Source organism: Nelumbo nucifera, chromosome 3 (genome assembly GCF_055504915.1).
Source record: "Nelumbo nucifera cultivar China Antique chromosome 3, China Antique-T2T, whole genome shotgun sequence".
Lineage (NCBI taxonomy): Eukaryota > Viridiplantae > Streptophyta > Magnoliopsida > Proteales > Nelumbonaceae > Nelumbo > Nelumbo nucifera.
In genome coordinates this window covers 10118106-10143262 of record NC_142651.1, presented here as the reverse complement: position 1 = coordinate 10143262, position 25157 = coordinate 10118106, and the positions used below count along the sequence as shown (strand labels likewise).

Genomic DNA, 25157 nt, shown 5'->3' with positions numbered 1-25157 from the left:
CTTTTCTGACACCCAATTTATCAATTTATTACCATGGTTGAACTTAGAGTTGAAATCGACCCAAACTGACTCAAACCGACCAGGTCGATTTTACTTAACACAGGGTCGGTTTCAATTTCAATTTTAGGTAACCCGACCAGGTCGGGTCGGTTGAAAAAATCTCAATAAACTGACCCATGAACAGCCCTAGATATCTCATATCGGTAGTTGGTGGGAAGATTTGAAAGATAAAGACATAATATAATTTCTCTAGAAAAAAAATGCTTGGAAAAAACACAAAGCCCAAAATTGCAATTAATTCTATAGTCATTCAAGCAGTTCTTTGTTGAAGTTCATTTGGTGGCTTCTCGAGTAGCTTAGCTAAGATTATTTATAGTACCTAATACTATTTATAGTAATATTATTTTATTTATAATATAGTGAAATTCAAATAAAATAATATTATTATAATAAATAAAAAAAGTAAAAATCAAAATGATACATGTGTGATTGCTTTGTATTTAGTACATGGTCATTTCTTAGATAAAATATGGTAACTCTCTTACGTCAAATAAAAAATTAAGTTTTTAATATAAATGATTTAAAAAATGAAAATTTGAAATACTTCATATTATTGGCCCTGTACTTAGTACGGGTTAAGTAATACATTTTTAAGTAGAGTATCTACAATTTAAGGTTTAAACGCGCCAAACGCAATTTCGATACATGGACGAATCCGGTATCCGGATCTGCTCTTAAGTCTTAACAAATAACAACTGTGCCCACAAGCTAGACAAGATATTACCGCCGTACAACGAGAACATCTCATACGTCATTCATGTAAAAATGTTTTGAAGGCTCGGTTTAGAAAGAATACAAATATAAATACATATAAAATAATAAAAATACATATTTGAATTTATATTCTTCCAAACTAAAGCCCAATGTACGGGTAATGTGAGTACGTGTGGTAGCGTCTTTATGGGTAGCATGGTGATATTATCCACCGTCAAAAGAGCCTTTTCTCCTTTTCCTTTTAAACGGGAGCCGGGAGCGAAAGCGGATCATTCAACCCATTAGCAGCTTTAAAAAATCCGTACAACTTGGAAGTTATTCGTATTTCAGATTTTCAGTAGCTCCGTCTCAAAATTACCATTTTCAGAGTCCTTCGCGCGTATTCTTGTTGATTGAAACTAAAACCCTATTGTTTTCTTTCGTGGTAAGCTCGGAATTTCTTGTATGTGATTTGAATTGCATTTCTTTTGCGGGCTTGCATGTAAACAATCAAGAAAACCCTAGCTCTTTCGTCCTCGTCAGAGAGGGTTACTGTTATCTTGCGAGGCTTGTGTAAATTTCATGCCCTTTTTCTTCGATCGTTAGGCTACAGTTGGTCTGGCATAATAATGTCTCGAGTATATGTTGGGAACTTGGATCCGAGAGTTACAGAAAGAGAACTCGAAGATGAATTTCGAGTTTATGGTGTTCTTCGGAGGTAATCTTTTTCTATTTTTTATTCCTTCAATTTTCTACTTTGATAGACGAAAGGCAGAATTTGTTCGTCTTTATTTGTTTTAGGTCTCTGTATACCATGATAATGGTGCTGATTTTATCTAAAAAAAATTGGAATGTAGATAATGACTTAAAATTTTTGTCATTGTTTCAATTTCTTATTATATTTGGTGCGCGTTGTTTATTTATTAATTTATTTTCTTTCCTGATAACCGTATCACGAATTCGAGGAAAGCATATTTCGTTGTATATATGGGATTTCTCTTTGATGAAAGGTGTTATCTAAAGGGGGACTTGTAACTCAGTTTCCACAGCTGCTTTGATTATATTGAGCACGTTATTTTTCATTGTTAAGGACGAGAACATTGGAAGCTCACAACCTTTGTGGTTTCAATCTCTCTCCCCTTCCATGGATGTCTTTAGGCAGAAATTATTGAAGCTTCTAACGTTTTTGGCTTCAATGGGCACCTTTGCTAATGCTAAATCCAACACCTCCAACCACCATTTAAAGCCTTCGCTCACTGGACCTGGTCACTTCTCCTAAAGACTAAACATTTGCTTCGGAGGTTGCTCTTTAAAAGGTTTCTATATTTTTTTTGATCAATAAGGTTTATATATTTTCCATGCTCCAAGAAAGAACAGGTACCGCAACAACTTGCCACCTATTTATCTATCATAAAACCCTTCACGGATTTGGCGTCATTTTATTGTCCAAGTTGTTTTGTGGGGGTTAAAATGTTGTGCATCTATTTGTGGGATATTCTCTCTCTTCTTGGTTAAAGTAACTGTTTTTTGGAAGACTTCTCTTTGTTATTATGGCATTTTGTGTGTATCTATTTGTGTTATAGGTTAAGCAATAGATGTCATCAAGCCTAGTTAATTAATGTGCTCGATTGTCAAGGTGCAACAGTGATTATCAATAAAATAGTGAGTCCAAAGTTACCAATCAACAAAAAATAAAAATAGCGAGTCCTAAAATCAGACAGAAGAGAGAAGCATGTATATCCTAGAGCTTGCTTTCTGTTATTGTTATCCTTGATGTCCTTTTTTCTCTTCTTCTTTTAGTGGTTAGTGGTTTGAAAGAATTAAGCTTGAGGATTTTTCCTCTCCTAGGCCAAGGCAAAAGAATCTCTCCCAACGAGGAAGATGGTTCGTGCTGGAGAAGGAGAGTTTTCACCAGTAAGGAAAAGGAGAAGGCTCTTAAAGGTGGAATCCAAAGAACTGCTGGTGGAGGAGATGCTTCATCATAAGGTTTTCGCATTGAAGATTAGGGAAGGTAGAAGAGGGACAATTTTTCTGGTGGGGGAGGCGATATTTTGGTTCCAAACCTTCCCCGATGGAGCAGTGAATGTCAGTTGGTGCTCGAACTGGAGGGATAACTTCAAAACACCTAGCAAAGAATATTTGGCAAGTAGAAGAAGGAACTCAAGAGGCTGGTTTGTGACCTTGGAAGAGAGATTTGAAAAGGGGAGAAAACAGATGATTATTATACTTGAAGGCAAAAATATGGGGGGTTGGATCGGGTTTGCTAATGAATTGCATCGATTTGTCACTAGCGTTCGAAGAATAGAGTTTCAAGGGTAGGTGGAGAAGCAAAAGCAAGAAGAAGATAGAATGATGGAGAGAAAGGTGGGGCCGAAGGAGGAAATGAAGGAGAGAAGGAAAAGACTGGAGAAGTTGGGGTTAGAAATTGATACAGAGGAAAATGAGAACACATTGGTCTCCCTCTCCACTCCTGTTCCCAAGATATTGTTGGAAGGAGAAAGTGAAGACTGGAGGAGGAAACTAGTCCTCTCTGCGAAGAACAAAGCGGGAGATTGGAAACATGCCCAGGAAGAAATTTCCAAGAAGTTGGGGTTGAAGCAAACGATCATCCTCATACCATTTGAAGAGAACAAGGCGATACTGGATGTGGGGTTGGAGAAGGTAGGTTTCACCACAGTTCAAACCAAGGAGGGCATTATAATGGTGGAGAACTGGTGTCCTTGCTGTAACTTGAAGACTTTCAACAATGGTGACTTTTGGTTGAAGCTGGTTGGCCTACCTTTCAATCAATGGCGAAAGTGCCTGCTGGAGAAAATTGCAGCTGCGTTGGGTGGTGTTTTCATCTCCTACAAGAAAACAGATCTGAAGGCTGCTGGATTGTGAATTGCAGGAGTGAAGCCTGACACAGTACCTCGGTCGTTCGAACTGTTAGTTAAGGGCTCATGGAGCAAGATATGGGTAGCGTCGGAGTTGGAAGCAGCATTGTGGAATGGGAGTTCGAAGGTTGAAGAAGATGGTGACGTGGCTTGTTGGGTGACACGTGGTGGCGACAGAGAAGGCGCAAGACAGTTGCGTAAGAAACATGGTAATTTATGTACTGCTAAGGAAGTTGAAAAGCCAATAGTCTGGAAGGGTCGGATTCTAGAAAAAGAAATGTATTCAAAAAATGGGGTTAGGGAAGTGGGAGATTTCTCTTTTAAAGAGATATTAATGAATGGGGCTGGAGTAGAGAATGGGGTGGGCCCACTAGGGAGTAAATTAATCGACCAGACCTTAGACGAGCCAGTGGTCCGAGTCGGCTCAAACCTGTTCAACTCGGCCCACTGAACAGAAAATAGGACAAAGGTGTCACATGATGCTTTAAGTCATCACGTGAGGCAACCCGTGGGACCTTTGATAAACAGAACCAAGGGTCTATCATCGTCTTCTTCTCTGACTTCGAACAGGAGGCAGAATGGGGGCGATTTGAGATGGAACCCATGGCCAAAGAGGGTGACAGAGCACCCTAATCCAAGATTTTCTCGGCGGAGAACTAATACACAGATAGTTAGCGAGTTAGATTGGTGTGACACGGAGGAAGAATTAGAGTTTTCTAGTTCGGGTGAAAACTCCTTAGCTAGTTGCGACCAAGGTTTGGAATTGGAGCTGGGCGACATGGAAGCTTTTTTTAAGCTTAATCTAGACGATCAAGCTGGTCAGATTTAGTCTAGTCTGGAACTTCTGACAGCCATAAGGTCTTCAGGTGCTGTAGAAAACTTGCCGTCAAAGGAGGAGGAACCAAACCAAAGCTATAGATAATGTCAGGGAGCATCTTTAGGATTGAGTGAGGTGAGCCAGGAGATAAACGCTAATGCACCAATCAAGGTTAAAGTGCCAGATCCAGGCCATGGCCATTTGATTCAGAAAGAAATTGACCAACCAGCAACACTCACTAAGTCAGGATCTGGGGATGCCATCTGTATGCCCTCACTGAGTCATCCTATTTTCATTCTAGGTTTACCAGGTATCCAAGGTAACTGTGTGAAGGTTACTAATGGTGATTGTGCTATCCTTGCAGACACTACAACCGAGAACCATTTTCACAGAGAGCCTCAAAATATTGTAGGTGCCCAGACTGTCGGGGGAGCTAGGGATGTGGTGGGGGAGGTTGCAACAACTGATGTTGTGGGGGATAGCAGAGAGGATGATGGCAGGAAAACAAGGATGGTAGAAGATAGAGAGAAGGAAGTTGAGGATTAGGGGGAGGGTGAATCTGATGAGGAGTTAACGCTAAGGAAGTGGGCTGAGAAGTTGGGGCTGAAACTTTCGCATTTAGGCCCAGACAAGTCTCAGAAGAAGGGGCTGATTGAGAAGGAAAAACTAGACAAGAGGCGGGTAAGGGATCTGAAAAAACAGAGAGGAGGGTGTGGTAAGAGGGTGAGGGGTGGTGGGATAGGTGGAAGGACATGATGAAGATTAAAGACAAATTGGGGTAAATGCTGTGATGATGATATGAAGATCTTAAGCTGGAATGTTAGAGGGTTGGGGAGGGTAGCAAAAAGAAGAATCGTAAAGGAAGTGTTAAGTAGAGAAAAACCAGATGTGGTGATGTTCCAAGAGTCTAAGGCACAAGAGATTGATAGAAGGTGGGTAAGAAGTGTTTGGGGAGGTAGAGACATAGGTTGGACAATGGCTCTGTCGTGTGGTGCATTAGGAGGAATAGTCACTATGTGGAATGAGAATACGGTGGAATGTTTGGAGGAACAAATAGGTTGGCTCTTAGTGTCGCTAAAATTGCAGAATTTGGATGATAATTTTAACTGGGTGTTGACGAATGTTTATGGGCCTAATTCGTATAGGGAAAGGAATGAGATGTGGGAAAAATTGGCAGATGTGAGAGGTTTGTGGCAAGGCCCGTGGTGCTTGGGGGGATTTTAATGTGATCAGACATACTGCCGAATCGAACAATCTAAGACAAAGGATAACCACTAGTATGGAAAGATATAATAATTTTATAGACACATTTGAACTGAAGGAAATCGGGACTGGACAATATAGATATACCTAGACTAACTGTCAGGAGAACCCGATGTGCTCAAAGTTGGATAGGTTTCTTGTGTCTTTGGACTGGGAGCAACATTGGAGTAACATGGTGGGCAGGACGCTGCCTAGGGTCACCTCAGATCACTGGCCGATATGTATTGGACAAGGGTTGAACGACGAAGGGCTGATGCCTTTTAGATTTGAGAACATGTGGTTAACGGTCCTGGAGTTTATGTGTAAGGTTGAGGAGTGGTGGAAGGAAGATAACCCCCAAGTTGTGTGGGAAGGGATTAGATTTCGAAGGAAGCTTCGGAATTTAAAAGCATAAATCAAGGAGTGGAATCTGAATAAGTTCAGGAGGATAGAAGAGAGGAAGGCTTCTCTTATAAACAGGATTGAAGAATTAAATAAAAAGGAGGTATCTGGCTCATTGGGTGTAGGAGAAAGAGAGGAGAGATTTAATTTAAGAAAAGAGCTGGATTCTACACTCCTTAGAGGAGAAATGACTTGGAGGTGGAAATCAAGAGTGCGCTGGATCAAAGAAGGGGATGGGAATGCAAAATATTTTCACATGGTTGCGAATGGGAGAAAAAGGAAGAATTTGATCTCTATGTTAGAATTGGAGGGTCGCACTTTAACTAATCATGACGAGATTGCAGAGTCTTTGGTGGATCATTTTAAATCAATCTTAAGAAGGCCTATCTCAGAAAGATGGAAGTTGGGAGGTTTTGATTGGCCAGTCCTAGAAGCTGCCGTTAGTAGGAGTCTGGAGAGAAATTTTGAATTAGATGAGGTGAAGGAAGCAGTTTTTTCCATGGACCGCTCTAAAGCTCCCGGGCCCGATGGATTCACTATTGCTTTCTACCAGGATTGTTGGGAATGGCTAAAGGATGATTTGATGCGAGTCTTTGTGGAGTTTTGTGATAGGGGGATTGTCAGTAAAGGGGTAAATGCCACTTTCATTGCGTTGGTTCCCAAGAAATCTGGTGCCTGCCACCCTAAGGATTTTAGGCCAATCAGCCTGGTGACAAGTCAGTATAAAATCCTTGCAAAAGTCCTCTCTATTCGGTTAAAAAAGGCCCTCTCGTCAATCATATCTCATTTTCAAGGGGCCTTCATCCAAGATAGACAAATTTCAGATCAAATACTCATTGCCAATGAGTGTGTGGAGGATTTCAAGGTAGCGAAGGAAGGGCATTGTGTGTAAATTAGATCTAGAGAAAGCCTATGACTTGGTGGATTGGGAGTTCTTAGTTTAAGCTTTGAGGAAGTGTGGTTTTGGGGCAAGATGGTGTATATGGATTAAAGGATGTCTTCAATCTTCCCATTTTTCGGTGTTGGTGAGTGGTGTAGTTAAAGACTTCTTTGGTGCACTAAGAGGTGTGAGACAAGGGGACCCTTTGTCCCCTTTCCTCTTCACCATTTTAGCTGAGGTCTTTAGCAGATTGATCTCGAAGGCAAGGTAGGATTGTTAAGGGGTTGGAAAGTAGGAAAGGAGAGGGTGGTGCTAACTCATCTACAATTCGCGGATGACATCATTATCTTCTGTGAGGCTGGTGATGAGTTAGGGGCAAAAAATCTGAGAATGTTGGTAAAACTCTTTGAAAAAGTGACAAATCTAAGAGTGAATCTCCACAAGAGCCAGGTGGTAGGGATCAATTTAGCACCAGAAGAGCTTAATGTCTGGGCCGAGGAACAAGGATGTTTAAGCAGTGAGTGGCCACTCAAGTATTTAGGGCTCCCCCTTGGTGCAAATCTTAGAAGCATAGATTTTTGGAATCCGGTTGTGGAAAGGTTTGAAAAGAAACTTGCGGTGTGGAAGAGGAATTATATCTCTTTGGGGGGAAGGATTACTCTTATCAAGTCTACCCTAGCAAACCTTCTAGTTTACTACCTCTCGGTGTTTAGTTTGCCTCAAGCTGTGAGAAAGAAATTAGAGAGAATAATGAGGGATTTCTTGTGGGAACCGGGCGAGAAGAAGATGGATCATTTAGTAAGATGGGATCTTGTAACTAGGAGGAAAGAATTTGGAGGATTGGGGTTAGGAAGGTTGAAGGAAAAGAATGAGTCTCTACTAGGAAAGTGGTTATGGAGGTTCCCACAAGAAACAGATAGGTTGTGGCACAAAATTGTGACTAGTATTCATGGGCTCTCTGAAAATGGTTGGGGTGCTGGAGTGTCTTATAAGGTTTCTAGTGCTTCACCGTGGAAAGCGATTCACAAACTCCTCCCATTGTTCCTCGATCATGTCAGGTTTGATCTCAACTCAGGTAACAAAGTCAAATTTTGGGAAGATGTTTGGGTGGGTGACTCTTCTTTAAAGACTTTATTCCCTTCAGTTTTTGCTCTGTCCCACTTTAAAGGAAAACCGGTTGCTGATTTCCTGTCCCCCTCTCCCTCGCAATCTGGGTATGCTTGGAACCTGGGTCTCCGCAGAAATGTGCGTGGCTCGGAGTTGGATTTGGTGTCTGCTATTATTTAGTTGCTTGATGGGATTTGTATAGATTCTACCAAGCAAGACACTAGAATTTGGATTCCTAACCCCCTTGGTGAGTTCAGTTGTGCGTCCTTCTTCAAAGCTTTGACTTCTTTTCAACCTGGGGTCCATTTTCCATTCCGTGAAGTCTGGTGTCGCCCTATTCCCCCTAAAGTGGGTGCCTTTTGTTGGAAGTTTACCATGGTGCAATTTACACCTGTGATCTGATGCAGAGGAGGCCTGGCTGGTGCCTTTCACCTAATTGGTGTTGTTTGTGTGAATCTAATGGTGAAACTGCTCTTCATATTTTTGTTTCCTGTCCTATAGCTAGCAGCATAGGGGAGTGGTTCTTTTCTCTCTTTGGTTGCAGGTGGGATACCCCGGTGAGCCTGGGGAATTTGTTTGAAGCCTCCACTTTCAGGTGGCCATAGAGAAGGGGGAAAACCTTATGGAGATGCACACGGGCAGCAGTACTTTGATGTTATGGGAAGAAAGAAATCTAGGATTTTTGAAGGGAAGAAAAGGTGTAAGGAATTACTGATAGAGGGGATTATGTTAAAAGTGACTTCATGGGTAAAATCAATGGAGTCATTCTTAGACTTTACTGTGAATGATATAATCAGGAACTGGAGGACTGTAGCTTCCTCGTCATCTGCTAAAAAGAAGGTAGTAAGAAGCTGCAATCCTCCTGAAGCGGGATTCCTCGAATTAAACTTTGATGGGAGCAGTTTTGGCAACCCAGGCATGGCTGGTATTGGTGGGGTCATTAGAGATGACAGGGGGAATGCAGTGGGGCTGTTTTCCGGCCCTATTGGGTGGGGAGACTCCATTACAGCTGAACTAAAAGCTCTGGTTTCGGTATACAAAAGGCCTCGGAAATAGGTGTAAGGAAGTTGGTTGTAGAAGGCGACTCCAAAGTGGTGATAAGCTGGCTGAAGCAGGATGGAAAGGCTCCATGGGTATTCAGAAATGAGGTTAAGAAAATTAATCACTCCACAAAGGATATGCAGGTTTTATTTCAGTGGACTCCAAGAGCAGCAAATGGGTTTGTGGATCAGCTAGCAAAGCAAGGGGCTAACAGGGAACATTGTTTTTGGGCTCTGTTGTAAGTCTACAAAGCAAATTTTAGGTGGAATGTCTTTGGACATTGGGGTAGCCGAGGCTACCCATTCTCTGTACTAATATTCTCTTTTTTAATAAAATCATTTTCACTGATAAAAAAAAAGAATTAAGCTTGAGTGACTCTTATGCCCTTCTGGGTTAATAATAAAAGGAAAATCAAAATTGCTTGTTAGTGGTGTTATCAGCACACCTTGAAAGTAAAGGCTATAGCCGTGCTGACACTGGGCACTTAGCATGACAGTTCTTGTACCACCTGGATGGGGCTCAATTGATCCAAGCTGAAGAAAGCAAAAAACTTGCTAGTTAACCCTCATAAACAAGATACCAGAAGAAAGGATACACCTTATAAGGAGTTTCCACTTTGACTTTCTTTTTCTTTCCTGCTTTGGAAAACTATCTATTAATTTAATATTATTTACCATTTCTGGAGAGATTAATATTTGGCACCCTTGCTTTGTACTTCTAGAAGGGCTGCATGGCACTGCCTTAAATTTTCTTCTTCTTTTTTGTTGTTTTAATATAACATACAGTGTTTCACATGAACTTCTATAAAATACTTTATGTTATTGTTGTAATGATAAGATAGTCCTAAACTGGAGAGTCATCACTACAAGAATATATGACTAGATATTTGGCTTCTAGAGTGAACATCTTTTTCAGATCTGTCCAATGAACTACCAATTCTTTGGTAGACTGTTTGGATAGAGTTGGTGTTAAATGGAGGAAGTATATTGGTATTCGGCCATGCATAGATGGACCTTGGTTTCCTTATGGGCATTTACAATTCTACTTCATTGATGTTGAAATTTCCTTTTCTTCCTATGTAAAGCTCTAGGTTTTTGTCCTCCATTCTCCCCCATTTCCCACCTTTTTATATTAATATCTCGATATATCTCTGTTGTTACTGTAAAGGAAAAAAACAATCCTAAATAACATGCTAATAATGGCTTTTATAGTCATAGTGATTAATGGTAGTTTTATGACATAACATTAAAGAAAGACACAGGTCATATAAAGAGAGAAAAAAGCAGACAAGGAGAAATGAAATGTCTGTTGGGGGAAACACAACATGTTGTTTATATGAAGTGACAATACAATCATTATAGAGCTATACTAGCTATTGTGAATTCAAGCTTGTGTATGAAGCTTCATAAAAATGATTGAGCATGGTCCAACGTTTGAAATCAAAGTTAAAATGAAAACTATAGGCTTATGCTAAGGATCAGTTATTAAGGCTCTCTTTCTTACGTGATTGTTAAAAGAGGTGAACAGTGAGAAAGCGTATGTAGAACTAATATGTAACCATTAGTAAGTCCCCAGTCCAATCATTTCTCTCTGCATGACAATGTGAAACATGCAGCTTTTTCCCTAAACATCTAATTGAAATTCAGATATCTTCCTTGCAATGTCTTTATGATCTTCAAAGGAGGGTTGCAAATCCTTTGATGAAATCCACAAGGGAAGAGATATCAACTTTTGGCAATCTTCTAACAAGTTCACAAACATAGATTGAGACCTGCAGAGTTTGGGAAGAAAAAAGCAAGAAAAAAGACAACTTTTGGCCAAGGCATTGCTGTTCATTCTTGACACACTGTGTTGCAATTTTATTTCTTGGGCCTACCCCATGGAGGACAGCCTTGTTTTCATTGGTTTTCCTCAACATTCGAATTTATGTTTCTGAAGTCTATTTCTGTACTTGGTGTTTTTTGTTGGTTTTATATTTTGTCTGATTGAGCATATCAACAGAATCTTTTTAGTTGTGTGTTAATATTGATTTCAAATGATACATCATTTTTGTTTTCACCTCTATCTATCTTCGCTGAAATTAATGCAGTGTCTGGGTGGCTAGAAAGCCACCGGGTTATGCATTTGTTGAGTTTGATGATCGTAGAGATGCTTTGGATGCAATTCGTGCATTGGATGGTAAGTAGAAATTATAATTTTTCTAGTTAAGTTGTTTATCTTGGTGCTTTGCCCACAATAAATATGTCTATTAGTTCATGTTTTCATTTTGATTTTATTTAGTGTAATATTTTTGCCAGCTAACTTTCATTAGATGATTCTGTAGTTTTGACTCCAATCCTTATATAACTTGATTTATTTGCTGCTCATGGTCAACATTCTCATTGTTCATCTGGGAGATTTACCTTTAAAGATGGTTTTTGATGTCAGTGCTGATGGCCAAAATGCAAATTTGAGAGTCAAAGACTTTTCCCCCTCATGCTTGCTGTAAAAGCAATCATGCATCTTAAAACCTTTTTGGGACCCAAGCACTCTTTTTATACAAAAAGATAAAGAAACCTATGTTGGATTCTATATTCAAGACTGAGATAAACACATGGATTGCTTTAACTAAATAAAATAAACACTTAACTAAATAAGTTAAGTTGATACAGAAACATGGTCCAACAAATCATGAAGAGATCAAGAACAACTTGGATTATAGTTATTGTCACTAAGGGTCTGTTTGATTGCTGAGAAAATTGGACTGAGAAAGGATGGGATGAGAAAAGGAAAATTTATTTTCTCAGTTAGTTATAATGTGTTTGTTTGCTGAGAAAATTTTTGTGAGAAAATCCACTTTCTAGTGTTTGTTTGCTGAGAAATTTTTTCAACTAAAAAATTGCATGTAATTTACTTTTATGACAACTTGCACCCCCCAAATGTATGACACATATGATTGAACTTGCCACATGGCATGATAGTGTTATTAAACTTGCTCATTCAAAAATTTTACTTAAAAAGAGTAAGAAATGCTTAATTATTTGGACCTGCTCATTTATCATAGAATTTGTTCATAGGTCAACTCAATGTACTCATCCATAAAAAACCTGTGCATGCATTCATAAAAGAAATTACTAGGAACTAAAATTGCTCTATTATTTGGACCTGTTGGTACATCAAAGAAGTTGCATTCAATAACATATTTCATTCAAAAAGTCATACATACATCAATAAATCATTTGAATTTGTCTTTAACCTGTAATTAGTTCATCAATGCTAATAGTTCAACCTATTCATTCCATGTAGTCATAATCATCCATATACCAATAAATCCATTTGTGGTAAAATATAACCATTCATTCCACCTAATACAAGTAGATTGACCATTGCAAAAAAAAGGGACAACAATCAAATTGCCAATGCATCCCCAAAAAATATACAAAATGGACGCAAAGGCTCAACCATCAAAATAAGTTTTTGTCATATATAATTAGTACCTAGTTTGTTAATAAATGTGAGTTATAATAGTTTAAGTTTTTTATCCATCCCTTCAATATGGAGGCCCTAACTTCATTTGAAGCCATGCCTTCCTCAAATTTGGCTCCACTCTGTAAAATGTCATAACTCAACTTTCAGACTCAACTAAGAAGTCCCATGCTTTCATAAAAAATGCCACTGAACATCCTTCTAGGCACAAAACATCGGCATACACCTTTTCCTTGCTAAATAAACCAAACCCTCTCTCAACTGCAGATGCAAGTTTCCCGAGATGTGTAGCAATGTCTTGCACTTGTTCAACAACAATTGCAGCATATGACTTCCGTTTTCCTAAAATTCTTCCTTCTGCAAAACTACTTCCCTCCACCAGCTTTGCTTGAAGGTTTGGATCTCCAGAATTCTCAGCCTCATCAATGTCATCAAACACATGCTCAACATTCGGTGTTGCACTAGTGGTAGTTGCAGACATTGCATCTTGCTTGTTTAGCTCCTTGGCTGTAAAGGCACCATTTCCAGTCACTTGATCATTTCCACATACCAATGCCAATTGGTCATAGTTTGGAATGCTTTTTCGTCTAAACTGCTTTGCCTCTAGATGTGCCTGCTCATTTACCATGGGAGTTCCATAATAAGTCACCTTTCGTACTAATAAGTCATCTTTCATATAATTTGTAAACCAAGTGTTTAAAGTATAAGTGTTGTTAATCTATTTTACCTCAATATATGTAGCCCAAACATCAGGTGTTGCATCTATTGTCTTGGTTGAATCATTCTACGCAAAGCCACTTTGATTCAAAAGGTAATATTACAAAATTCCGCTTGATTGTTTTCAGCCTATTTCGTATGTGTCATTGAGTACATTCAACTGAAAACTTAGTGCTAATAGCACGTGCCGCTGCAGTGTAAGCCGGTGATTTGAAACTTTTGTCAACATTGGATGTTTCCAAGGTTGACCTGCTCAGCAAGTGTGTCAATGAGTAAATTATCCATGTCCCTTGTCCAACTCATATTTGTTTTTCTAGTCTTGTTTTCAGGCTGAGAGCTAGAAGAGTCCATTTCTGTTTCATGCCAATCAAATGAACAATGCAAATCGACAATATATATCCATAACATCAATTAATACAAGGTATTTTTGTATAAATAGCAATAGGCAATTAATAAAATCAAACATCCTAATCAGTTAAAGAAGTGAGTGCACACAGAAAAAAGGTTATACAACAAAAGTTATATTAGAAAGAAAGAGTTAAACAACAGGAAGAAATTAATGTCGAGCCCTAGATCGATACAAGACATAATCAGCCCACATTTGGGTAGCTATTTCTTCTCTGAGACGAATTCATTCCCTTGATTGTTCATTTCTACTAGCTCGTTGAGATAGTTGGGAGTGTATTGTTTGCTCTATCTTCATTTAAATCATCAATTCCTGCATCATCTCAGTATCAATTGCTTCTCGATCATACTGACGCATGATGAAATCATACGGATCCACACCCATGACATGGTTGTGTAAGATGCGGCATGCAGACACAATATTCACCTGTGACTTAAAAGGGTAATGTTGCTGAGATACCAAAGATTGGAAAGCGTTTCTTCAATACCCCAAAGATCCGTTCAACGGCATTTCTAAGTGATGAGTGTCGAAGGTTGAACAGTTCTTTTGGGTTCTCGGGTTGATGTGCACCCCATTCCTTTAGATGGTATCGTGTGTTTCGATATGGAGTAATGAACCCCGTCTTTAATGAAAATCCTGCGTCTACAAGATAATATTTACCTATTTAAAATATAAAAAGTTAGAAAACACGTACATACTTACCTATTAAATAAAAATGTCTCTTGTGAGAGTTTATTACTACCTTGAGGGACTTCTAATTTATGCTCTCTCCTCAGAGCATTGTTCAGCATGTGAGAATCCGATGCGACACCATCCCAACCAGGTAATACATATGTGAACAACAAATTGAAAGTGCATGCAACAAGGATGTTTTGTGTGGGATAAGATTTACGACCTCGAAACCTAGCAACATCAGTAGAAGGGACTTTCACAGGGAGGTGTGAGCCATCGATTGCCCCAACACAATTCTGCCAATAGATTTAAGTTTTTTATTCTTCATTTTTTTGGGTGTATACGTCATAAAAAAGACTTTATCACTTAATTACCTTGAAATATGGCCAAAAATCATGTCGGTTTCTAATTTCTGGAGGTGTTTCAGTACCACTTGGTTGAATCAAGTACCTATCCTCCAAGCTCAACAAAGCATTCAATACGTTGTTGAAATGACGGCTCACAGTCTCACCAGACCAACTGAAATGAAAGCCCATTGTTCTATTCCTAACGTTGTGTGCCAATATGTGTAGGAAGCGTGTCACTTGTTTTTCTACCGTGCACATCATTGTATCATGTATTCTTCCTGTCTCACGAATAATCTTGCATAGCCTTGCAAAGGCTGCTTTCCCCATTCTCAATTGGTTATAACAATCTATTTCTTTTTGCCCATATAATCTATCAAATAAATCCCTTCGTTCAAAATCCCGGTTCACGGATGGTTCCCTATCAATATAATCCACATATTCTTGCAACAATGAAAATGTAATTGCAACCGTAGCAGTTGCAGCCCCAACAATTGCATAAAGCAAATTTTGCTCCATCTATTCATAGAAAATAAATAAACAAACAAATAAATAAATAAATTGGGGAATTCATTCTAGAATGCCTATATAATTTACATGCTGGAAAAGTAAATACTCTCTTTAATGACTCAAATATCAGTTAGGAAATCTAATGACTCAAAAAAAGCTTCAAAATTTTACAACAATAATCACACTACCCATCAATATATATTTAGAAAATCTCAAATCTGACATGTCATCTCCTATATCACTTCCTTTCAGGAAAAAAATTATATCTAAAAATAAACAATTATCAATATTTTTGGCATATGAAAGTATGAATATGAAGAATACACCCTCAAACAAAGATTATAACTCCACTCCCTTCTTTCTAGTGTTCTAAAAGAAATGAAGCAATAAAACACACAAAAGTATAAGAAATACAAAATAATTTGTAGAAAACATTTGGACACATCTCTAATATCATATATTCACCATATACAACAAAAACAAGTGTAACAAATAGTAATTTTTATAGACAAACAAGTGACTGATTGTAGGAAGCTACCATGGAGCTAGATATTTAGTGTGACAGCACTACTTATGTGTGCAGCCCCTCTCTTCTGGTTCGTCTTTCTCTTGTCTTGTCTTTTCTTTTATGCTAAAGCTGTTTTTTGGAAGTATATATGATTATTTGTTGCTGAAATCTAGTATATACTCTCACATTTGTATATGCTAAGTTTGAAACTTGTATAAGTGACCATGCAATATATGCTAAGTTACATTTTGAATGGACCTAAGCCCAAGGCAATGTAAAATCAGCAGTTTGGGTACCGAAGTTGCACCCCTAGTATATGCCTATCATACCAATGTCAAACAAAATACTAAGATTCAACAACATGTATTGCATGATCACTTATACATCACTCCCGAGTCCAGTGCATTTGAATAAGTGATTTTTCTTCAAGTCCAGTTCAAATGCTGCCATGTTAAAACTGATTAACAAGCAACCTTCTCTTCTATGCTTCTTGTTTATCTTTTCTATTTTACTTTCTGCTGTTTAAAACAGAAAATAAAGTCAGATAACCAGTTCTAACTCTTTTTAGAACCCTTAAATTTCCCTCCATATTCTCCAAACCACCATCACCATCATCTATTTCAACGAGTGTCAGGATTTCTAATCAAGAGCCAATTGTAGCTCAAATCAACTCCTTCAAACTTCCTAGGGTAAGGAGACAATAGAAGAGAACTCAGGAAAGTTTGTCACTTGGAAGAGATATACTCATTAAGGACAAGAGAATACAAGCAATGCAGAGGAGAAACTCTAGAGGGGACCAATGAGATTTGTGATAATGGAATAGAAAAACAGAGAAAAAACTTTTGTGGTAGCTCCCACCTTGTTGAAGTATTCTCCCCATTCCCACATATCTCCTTTTCAAAATGACTGTATTGAAACCTTTGCTACGAAAACTAGTAAAACAGAACCAAAGATAATGACAAATTGTGAAGGAATGGAAAAGCATAAAAAAAAACATGTAAGCAACAAAGGAAAAAACGCTTGCAAGTAAATGCCTGCGCTATGTAGGAGAAATGGCTATCCTTTTTCTGAAATTCTACATGAACTCGTGGAATTTCCATTAATGAACTTTTACCATGGCTTCGGTTGATGATGTTGTATTTGTGTGGTAATGGAATTTAAAATTCTTCAGGAGCTACAGGCTTACAGTCTTTGATGAGAACAACAATTCAAGATAACTTGATCGGTTTCTGTCTGAGGTGTTAAAATCAAGGAAAACCTCACTGAAACCCACCTAAGAAGTTTTAACTCCACTGTTAACCAAGAGGAAATTAGTTTTGGTTTGTTGGCTCTGGTTATTAGTTTGGTGTGAACTTGCCATCATTGGCTCTATTTTGGGTATTGTTTCCAAAAGAGGGTAGTGAAGGTTTTACATTTCAGATTTCAGTTAAGTCCCATCTTAAAAAGAAGAAATGATATACTTTTTAATTTTTAAAAGATAAAAATCTTTTAAGTGAAATGGAAAAGCATCTCAGCATCTGGTCAAGTGGTTCTTACATTTTACATGTCATCAAATCATTTGGGATCAAAGCAAAACCCCTTCAAGTTCAAAAGCACTAAAACTGGACTCTTTCTAGATGTACTCTATAATTAAAACTTTTAAAACATACAAAATGGTAAGTTTTAACAGATTGTACTACAAAAGAACTGTACATTTAAGATATTTAATTAAATTTAGCAAGAAATAAGTCTTGAGAAATGATATTTAACTTCCAAAACTAGATATAGAACCATGATATAAGCATATAACCTGAAATCAATACCCATATATGCAGCTGGAATTTTAGGAAATGAAGTCCTATCTCCATTTCCTTTATCTGTCTCGGTTGTTTGTATCAGGGCATCAATAGGTTGATCCAGAAAAAAATAAGGTTAGTCCAGAAAAATTAGTCAAGTAAAAGCATTACCAATAATGCCACCATGATCCAATCGAAGTATAGAGGAAAAGAAAAAAAAATGGATATTTATGAGATCCCACTATCTAAATTCCATTCAAGGTGGGATGTGTATATATATTCTCTGTTTAGTTGTGTATCTCTTTTGGAAGCTTATATATATATATATATTCTCTGTTTCATGATAAAATTTCTCTAGTGTTACCTAGCAAAAAAAAATGACTACTATTTCAGTGGGTTCCAAAGGATGCAAATGAGCTGGCTGATTCTTTAGCTAAGCAAGGGGAATATAGGGAGCAATTGTATTGGGCTCAGTTTGTAATTGCTTTTTCCTAGGGGTTTAGTTTACCCCTGTTCTTGGATCCCTATTGTACATATTTGCTTACACTAATGAAATGAATTGAGGTGACCTATAAAAAAAATCTAATAGAAAGAAATAAATTATTAGGCAAGTCAATACTAAGAAACTCTTGTATAAAAGTTATAACATAAAAAAAATGACTACCAGCCTGTCTTTTAAGCTTGGAAGTACAAAAGAAATCTTGATGCAAGAACCTAAATCCTTGCTACATCAAATCACACTACATTAAATTGAGATTTTGGTAGAAAATCAATTGCAAAGAAGAAGAGATGAGAAAGGAGCAGAGGAAGACTCATATGATCACAGATTCTCTCTTTGAGTAAGAGGTTGCAATTGGAGAAATTGTTTAAATAATATAAATATAGTACCTTTTATGTTAACGAGGCTGGGTGTTGGTGCAATGGTTGGGTTGCTTCGTTGGGACTTGGGTGACCCTGGTTCAAATCTTGGAAATAGCCTCGTGCACTGGCAACAATTGGGAGCAGCATAAAAAGTCAACACTTCCCATTTCTCATTTTGAAACAGACAACACACTCGAAAAAAAAAACAAATAGAACAACCAACAAATTTTTCCAATCTCTAAACCCACTTTGGCAGTTCAATTCTCTATAAATCCTTTGTTATAACTCATTCCTTACCAGCTACTGCTAAACACCAATCAAAGCATTGATTATATCTTAACTTAGAGTCTCAGACAAAAGTAGCCAACTACAAAATAAATCTCAAAACTAATAATATCATTGGATATGAATATCAGAATCATAAATACAAGCATCAAATTGCTATTTTCTATCTACTCGTCACTTGTCTGAAAGAAAAGCCCCATCAAGACCAATGAATCTTTGCATCTCCAAAACTCAATATCTAATATTAATTTTCTTACAGAATTTCATACGTTATGGTGAGACTAAATATCTGAATCTGAAAGCCAAATTGAAATTTAACTCAACGAGAGCGCCGCGTCTGTTGCTAAGCCTCTGCAGCAATGTCTTTGTCCGCTTGAAATCTACTTTGGAATTGAAAACCTATTGGAAATCCATATAGACGTTTCCTCCAGATCTTAGATTCTTGTCTCCAAACCCAAGAACTCTATACGATGACCACAAACAACTAAACAACCAACAAGATTTGATGAATAAAAAAGCGAAAAAAAAGGAAAGACGAAGACAACTAAGTTTCTTGGGTTCTGGCCTTCTGGGCCTCTGCTTAGAAGGTTGTTCGAGGTTGGAGGCACAAAGGAAACTTTAATGCAAGAACGAAAACATAACTTTTATTACATTATACTAGCTTAGAATGTTTTCACCAAAATTAATTGGAACGATAGAAAAAAAATCGTGAATAAAAGAAAGGAAAAAAGAAAAAAAGACTTATAGGTTTTCAGATTATCAAGCTCAATACTCTTTGAGCATCTTTGGGTGGAACAAGCCTTCAGCACCAAAAGATCGACTCGCGGAGGTATGGAATAATGGAACGAAAAACAACAAAAAAAGGGTAGAACAGGACCGCTAGAGAGAGGGATTCATGGATCTTGTGTTACCTTCCACAGATATAGCCGGAGAAGCTACCGGAGATATGGCAGTTGGAACAACGGCTTCGAAGGGGAGACGAGCTTGTCGACTTCTTGCTCTAACAAACCTGATAGATTTTCTTAGCCTTTTCTTTTCTCACCGGGGTCGCACCAAAATGGTGCGATCCCGCTCACTAAATTTTGGGATCCCGCGTCCCTCTAGTTCCTCATCCCAAAACACTGTTTACCAGTAAGCAAACACAAGAAAGAGAGAATCATTCGGGAATATTCCCTTTTCTCATCCCTTTCTCATACCTTTCTCAGCAATCAAACAGACCCTAAGAGAAAGATGTCCAAGGACCCTGAAACCAATAATGAGATGTAGGGTTCTCATGCAGGACCTGATAATCCTCCAAATATGCCCTCATAGACCTACAATTGTAGATTTTTGTAGACTGGGTTTGTAAATTGCTTCCTTCAAAAAAACCTTCTTGATATCTATCATAATAAATCTACTTCCCCTGAAGTGGCATTCTGCCTACTCTGCTGAAATTGGTCGCTGAAAACTGCTTCATATGTTTCTCTCTACACTTTGAGAAAAGCTTTTGTTCAAGTTAATGTCTACAGGCATATTTTATGTAATGTGAGTTTTGGATGTTCTAATTTCATTCTTTTAACAGTTGATATGTTGCAGTAGGAATTTCTGATCTATCAAAAGTTGTACAGATGAACTGGTTGATATTGTTGCCTGCATTTCTATCAATATTTATTTTTTATGTTTATGTTTGCCTGTATGTACTGCCTGTTGAGAATGCAGGTTCAGGTTTGAGAGTATCCACTCCGTGCAACAAAATGCCAAGGGTTAGTACCTTATCTGGTGCACCCACCCAAGACCTTGGTTAGCTGGGACCATAGTTGTCAAGGTGACACCTAGGTGACAAGGCACCCATGGAAGGTCGCTTCACCAAAGCACCTAGCTATTTTTGTACAAGGCACCATAAAATATTTTTATGATATTTTAGTCATATAATATTACAATAGACATTATTAAACTAAATATATTCATATTTTAAGTTTATGATCATAATTCATATACTAGCTTCTCTTTTATGTTCCTTTTCATTTGGATTCAATTGACACACAAGTAGTGGATGCCTCTTGAACTCTTGAAGACCTCAAAGCCTGAACTAAGAAGCAAGGGAGAACTTGAACATTTCATCCAATCAACATACATGATTCTTCCTGCTCATGAATATGTTGATTTTTCTATGTTTTGGTTTGAAGTTTATAATTATTAGTGAAAGATGATTCCTGGTTGCTATGAAACTTGGGGAACTACCCTAGGATTTAGGGTTTTATTTAAAAAGAAAAGATCCATCGCCTAATTGATGCCTAGGTGGCTGCCTACGTGACTAGGTGTTTCCCATGTTGGCTAACTTCACCTTGGTGCCTTGAAAACTATGGCTGGGGCTGATATTGGCATACATATGCAAACAGATGAGGTATACACCTCTAGGTGTTTAATTTATTCTTATATAACAATTGAACCTTGTTTTCACCTGGTGTCCTGTCATGAACTGTTAAATAAGTATTTTCTTTCCAAAATAACATCAGCATAAATGCATATATTGTGTTTATTTGGCTGGGCTGGAATTGTTTTTTCTATTTTTTCACTCGTGTTTTGGCTACTGCTTACTGGATGCTTTTAGTTATTAATATAGTATTTTAACAGGGAAGAATGGCTGGCGTGTGGAGCTTTCTCATAATTCTAAGGGAGGTGGTGGAGGCCGTGGTGGTGGTGGACGTGGCCGTGGTGGAGGTGAAGATTTGAAGTGCTATGAATGTGGTGAACCAGGTCATTTTGCTCGAGAGTGTCGCTTACGAATTGGGTCACGAGGCCTTGGAAGTGGGCGGCGTCGAAGCCCCAGTCCACGATACCGTAGGAGCCCAAGTTATGGTCGTAGGTATGTTTCAAGTTTTCTCCATAATATATGTTGTTCAAAGCAAGGATTTCGATGCGTATCAGGTCATATCGGCTGATAATCAGTGACCTCCCAATACACCCCTACAGTGGGTGTTTTTGGGGTCTGACCTGGTTCAGGGGGTAGATGGGCCTTAAACCGACCCCTCTGAACCAGGTTGAAAAAAAACTAAAAAAAAGGAAGTGAGCCTTGATACAGTCCGATATTTTGAACCTTGGTTCAAAGTATTTATTTTACATATTAGCTGCTTGTATTATGTAATTTTTAACTCAAAGGAAATTTTAGTTATTGTCATGTGAAAGTAAGCAAGGTTATTAGGAATTAGGATTTCTTAGTAAGTTGCTTATAGAATTCAAGTGTTGATGTTAAAATGGTTCTCTTAGGAAAGTTCATATGGTTCATAGTGATTCAGCCTAGGAGACTTTATGTAGTTAAGAAATCTTCAGTTTAGAATGCTTTTTGTAAGACTGAGACGTTAACCTCCTTGCATTCTATGATGTTGAGATATGGATACTGGTATGGGATATGTGGATATGTGGATTCAGCTCCCTCTTCTTCTTCTCCCCCCACCCCCAAAGAATTCCTGATCTGGTTAATTTTTGGCTCATGTGTACCAATTTCTCATTTATGTTATGTAGGAATTTAATTTTCATATAAATTCCTAAATTTTGGGGGTATCTTTTTTAAGGGGAAAAAAGAAAAAAGATATTTAGATGAGATAAAAAGGATAAGATAGTAGTACAATACTTATACATTTCCAATGTACACGGGTCATGGGCTGATGTAATTTTTTGATTTCTTTAATACGATACTTTCTCAAAAAAGGTAATTCAATAGAATTAGGAAGATTTGTAAAAGGATTAGAAGTTTGAATCCCACGAGTGAGGTAATATAATTTAATCTTGGTGGAATAGGGGCTATTTTTTACAAAAGAAATTTCTATTAGATAAAAGAAGGGTGGGCCATTACTTGAATTGGTAAAACCTTTGGCTGACAAGTGTGAGAAAGATCTTCATTTCTTAGAGTGGTCACTTTGTTTTAAAATGCTGGAGGATAGGTCCATGTGACCGTGTGTGGTCCACCCCTCCCATGACCCTGGGTATCCAGGACTAGCATTGGGTAATATCTTTTTTTAAACCTTGACGGGAACCATTAATTATGAGGATTGACTGTTGATCTCCTTTAATGTGTATGCCCTAGGTAGACAGGCTGTCCTTTATACAGGTTAATCATCTTGTTTGTGAAGTTTCCTGTAAAGTGTGAAGTGTAAATGCTACTGATTAAAGTTGAAAGGATTTCTGTGCGGTGTCATACTGCATGGATATTTCAGTTTATTGATTTTGCCAATATCAAAAAAGGGCATTTTTTATGCTACAGGAGTTATAGCCCTCGAGGAAAAAGATCTCCACGACGTCGCAGCATAACACCACGCCGTGGCCGCAGCTACAGCAGGTCCCCACCATATCGCCATGCTCGTGATTCGCCTTATGCTAATGGGTATGCCACTATTCTATTCATCTGTGATTCTCTTACATGCATAATCCCTAAGGCCAAGACTGTTGAGAGTATGAAGCCATTTAGTAAATGGCCTGCTTTGCAGTTAAGCCTTCAAACTGGTACAGCAATTGATTGTCTCATAGCACCTCAATGTGGATGATCACATCCAAAGTCTTGATGGTAGTCATGGCCTAACCTGCTCACTTTGTATTTGGATAGGTCTCACTTTGTATTAGATTTGTCATTAGGAAATAGACGGTAAACCCTCCCCCCCAGAAAAAAAAAAAAAAGAAAAAACAGAAAGGAAATAATAAGGAAAGAATTGTGGTATGATTTTAGTGCTCAGTGTAATTTTGCCCATTTAGTGGGTGACTGAAGTTGCAGTATAGGTTGAAATTTTGTTCTACCAACAATAAAATGGTTAAATTCCCCAATTTTTTCATGATTCTTCTCTCTAGACAATGGAATCCAATATATCCTAATGTCTGATCTATGTTTTCAGAGATCAACGCCGGAGTCGGAGCTGAAGTATGTTGTCTCACAACTCAATCTTGGCAATTCTGTAGTATTAGTAGGAATGGTCGTTAAAATTGATAGAAAAATGACTGGTTGACAAATTAGAAAAATATTTATCTTGGGTTTGTTTGGAATTCTTTTCGCCTGAGTAAATGGCTTCTATATATTTCTTAGCTGCCAAAAAGAGGTGCTTTGACTCCTCAAATTTGCTCGGACATGTTCTCTTCAGCATACTGAAACTTGGAGAGGTTAAGCTGCCAAAAAAAAGAAGAATAGAAGAAGGGAGAAACCCTTGTGCAGCGTCAGAAGATGAAAGAAAGAAAGAAGAAAAAAAAGGGGAAAAATCACCTTAATAGCCGTTTCAATGGAAGTTGAGCCGCTGAGGAGAGCACGATTCATTTGTAGTTTTCACTTCGTTTGAACCACGAATAAGAAAAGAGGGAAACCCTCTACTCTGACTCCCACGGTCCCACCCCAAGTCCCTATTCCCTAATGCTCTTTCATCTTTTTACATATTTTACCCTATTAGAAACCTTTAAACTCAGGTCTTTGAAACGGGATCTGCTCCTCACACATGGGTGTCTCACAGGCACATCCATTCTGCATTGAAAACATCTTTCATGAATAATAACATGAATGATAAGATGCGCATGTGAGGTCGGTGTGAGGCGCCCTGTATAAGGAGCAGATCCCGTTCCAGGTTTTTTAGGCTACTGCCTCAATTATTCCACCTACGCCTGGAGAACAGAGGCATACCGCCCTGCAACATCTTGGATGCCTTTTAAAACAATAATCACAATTCACACAGGGGGTAGCCAACTATCTATAAAGGAGTGTGGATATGGGCCTTAAATTTATGGGCGAATTGAACAATAAAAACATCATTTCAACAAAAAAAGTGGCGTTAAGATCCACTCCAGCCTTTTATTGCTCCGAAACTCTTATCTTCAGTTCTTGATTCGTCAACATAAAAAGAAACCACACACTACTGGCCGGAAGTGAAGTCATGGAGTCCATATCTCACGTTTGAAAGCTTGACCAATCAAAGCCAACCTTGTGAATATTGACTTATTGATTACTTTTCAATTTTTCATAGGCGAGCGTACGCACCTGGCGTTAAGTGCGTCGATCTGGCACTCGTTTGGGAGAGATAAGCTGAGTATTAGGTTCAGCTGCTTTAGGGCATGCGATCTTAAATTCTTAACTGGTTGAAGGGACACCCAAAAAATGGCCTGCTGACAGAGTGACAGCCGATCTGGTCTATTCAGAGTTTCCTATCATCTCAGAAGCCGCTGAGCTTCACGAATGGGGTGTTATTTTTCTTTTTTTTGGTATTGGTGCAGGCATCATTAATAACTTCCCTGACCCCTTTTTCCTCAAAAGTTATGGTTGAGAAATTTGATTTCATGTCAACACTGGAATCCCTTGGTGACGTAAGGATTATTCTCTTTTAACGACTTGGCACTTGGCAGAATCTTCGAGTGAGCTACAAATAAAATCATGTACAACGAGCTACTAGATTTTCTGCCAAATTAATTCATTAGGACTAAGGGGTCCGATTGACCACTTGGGATTTGTAGATTGTATAGTTTGTTTCAATTATGGCTTATTTGAAAAGAG

At 38.2% G+C, this 25157-nt stretch overlaps 1 protein-coding gene across 1 annotated transcript; it reads left to right on the top strand.

Moving 5' to 3' along the window:
- Window positions 1-1058: 1058 nt before the first annotated feature.
- LOC104593238 (serine/arginine-rich splicing factor RSZ22A-like) lies at window positions 1059-23703 on the top strand. Its single transcript, XM_010253006.3, has 6 exons — window positions 1059-1198; window positions 1360-1471; window positions 11208-11296; window positions 21275-21506; window positions 22902-23021; window positions 23524-23703. The coding sequence occupies exons 2-6, from the start codon at window positions 1383-1385 to the stop codon at window positions 23546-23548; spliced, it is 555 nt and encodes a 184-aa protein (XP_010251308.1). The 5' UTR covers window positions 1059-1198; window positions 1360-1382; the 3' UTR covers window positions 23549-23703.
- The last annotated feature ends 1454 nt before the right edge of the window (window positions 23704-25157 follow it).

Bases quoted from the DNA above. Each gene is read 5' to 3' on its own strand.
- LOC104593238 (XM_010253006.3), top strand. From the start codon at position 1,383: ATGTCTCGAGTATATGTTGGGAACTTGGATCCGAGAGTTACAGAAAGA. The intron at 1,472-11,207 runs GTAATCTTTTTC...AAATTAATGCAG, and splicing joins GTTTATGGTGTTCTTCGGAG to TGTCTGGGTGGCTAGAAAGC. The intron at 11,297-21,274 runs GTAAGTAGAAAT...GTATTTTAACAG, and splicing joins TGCAATTCGTGCATTGGATG to GGAAGAATGGCTGGCGTGTG.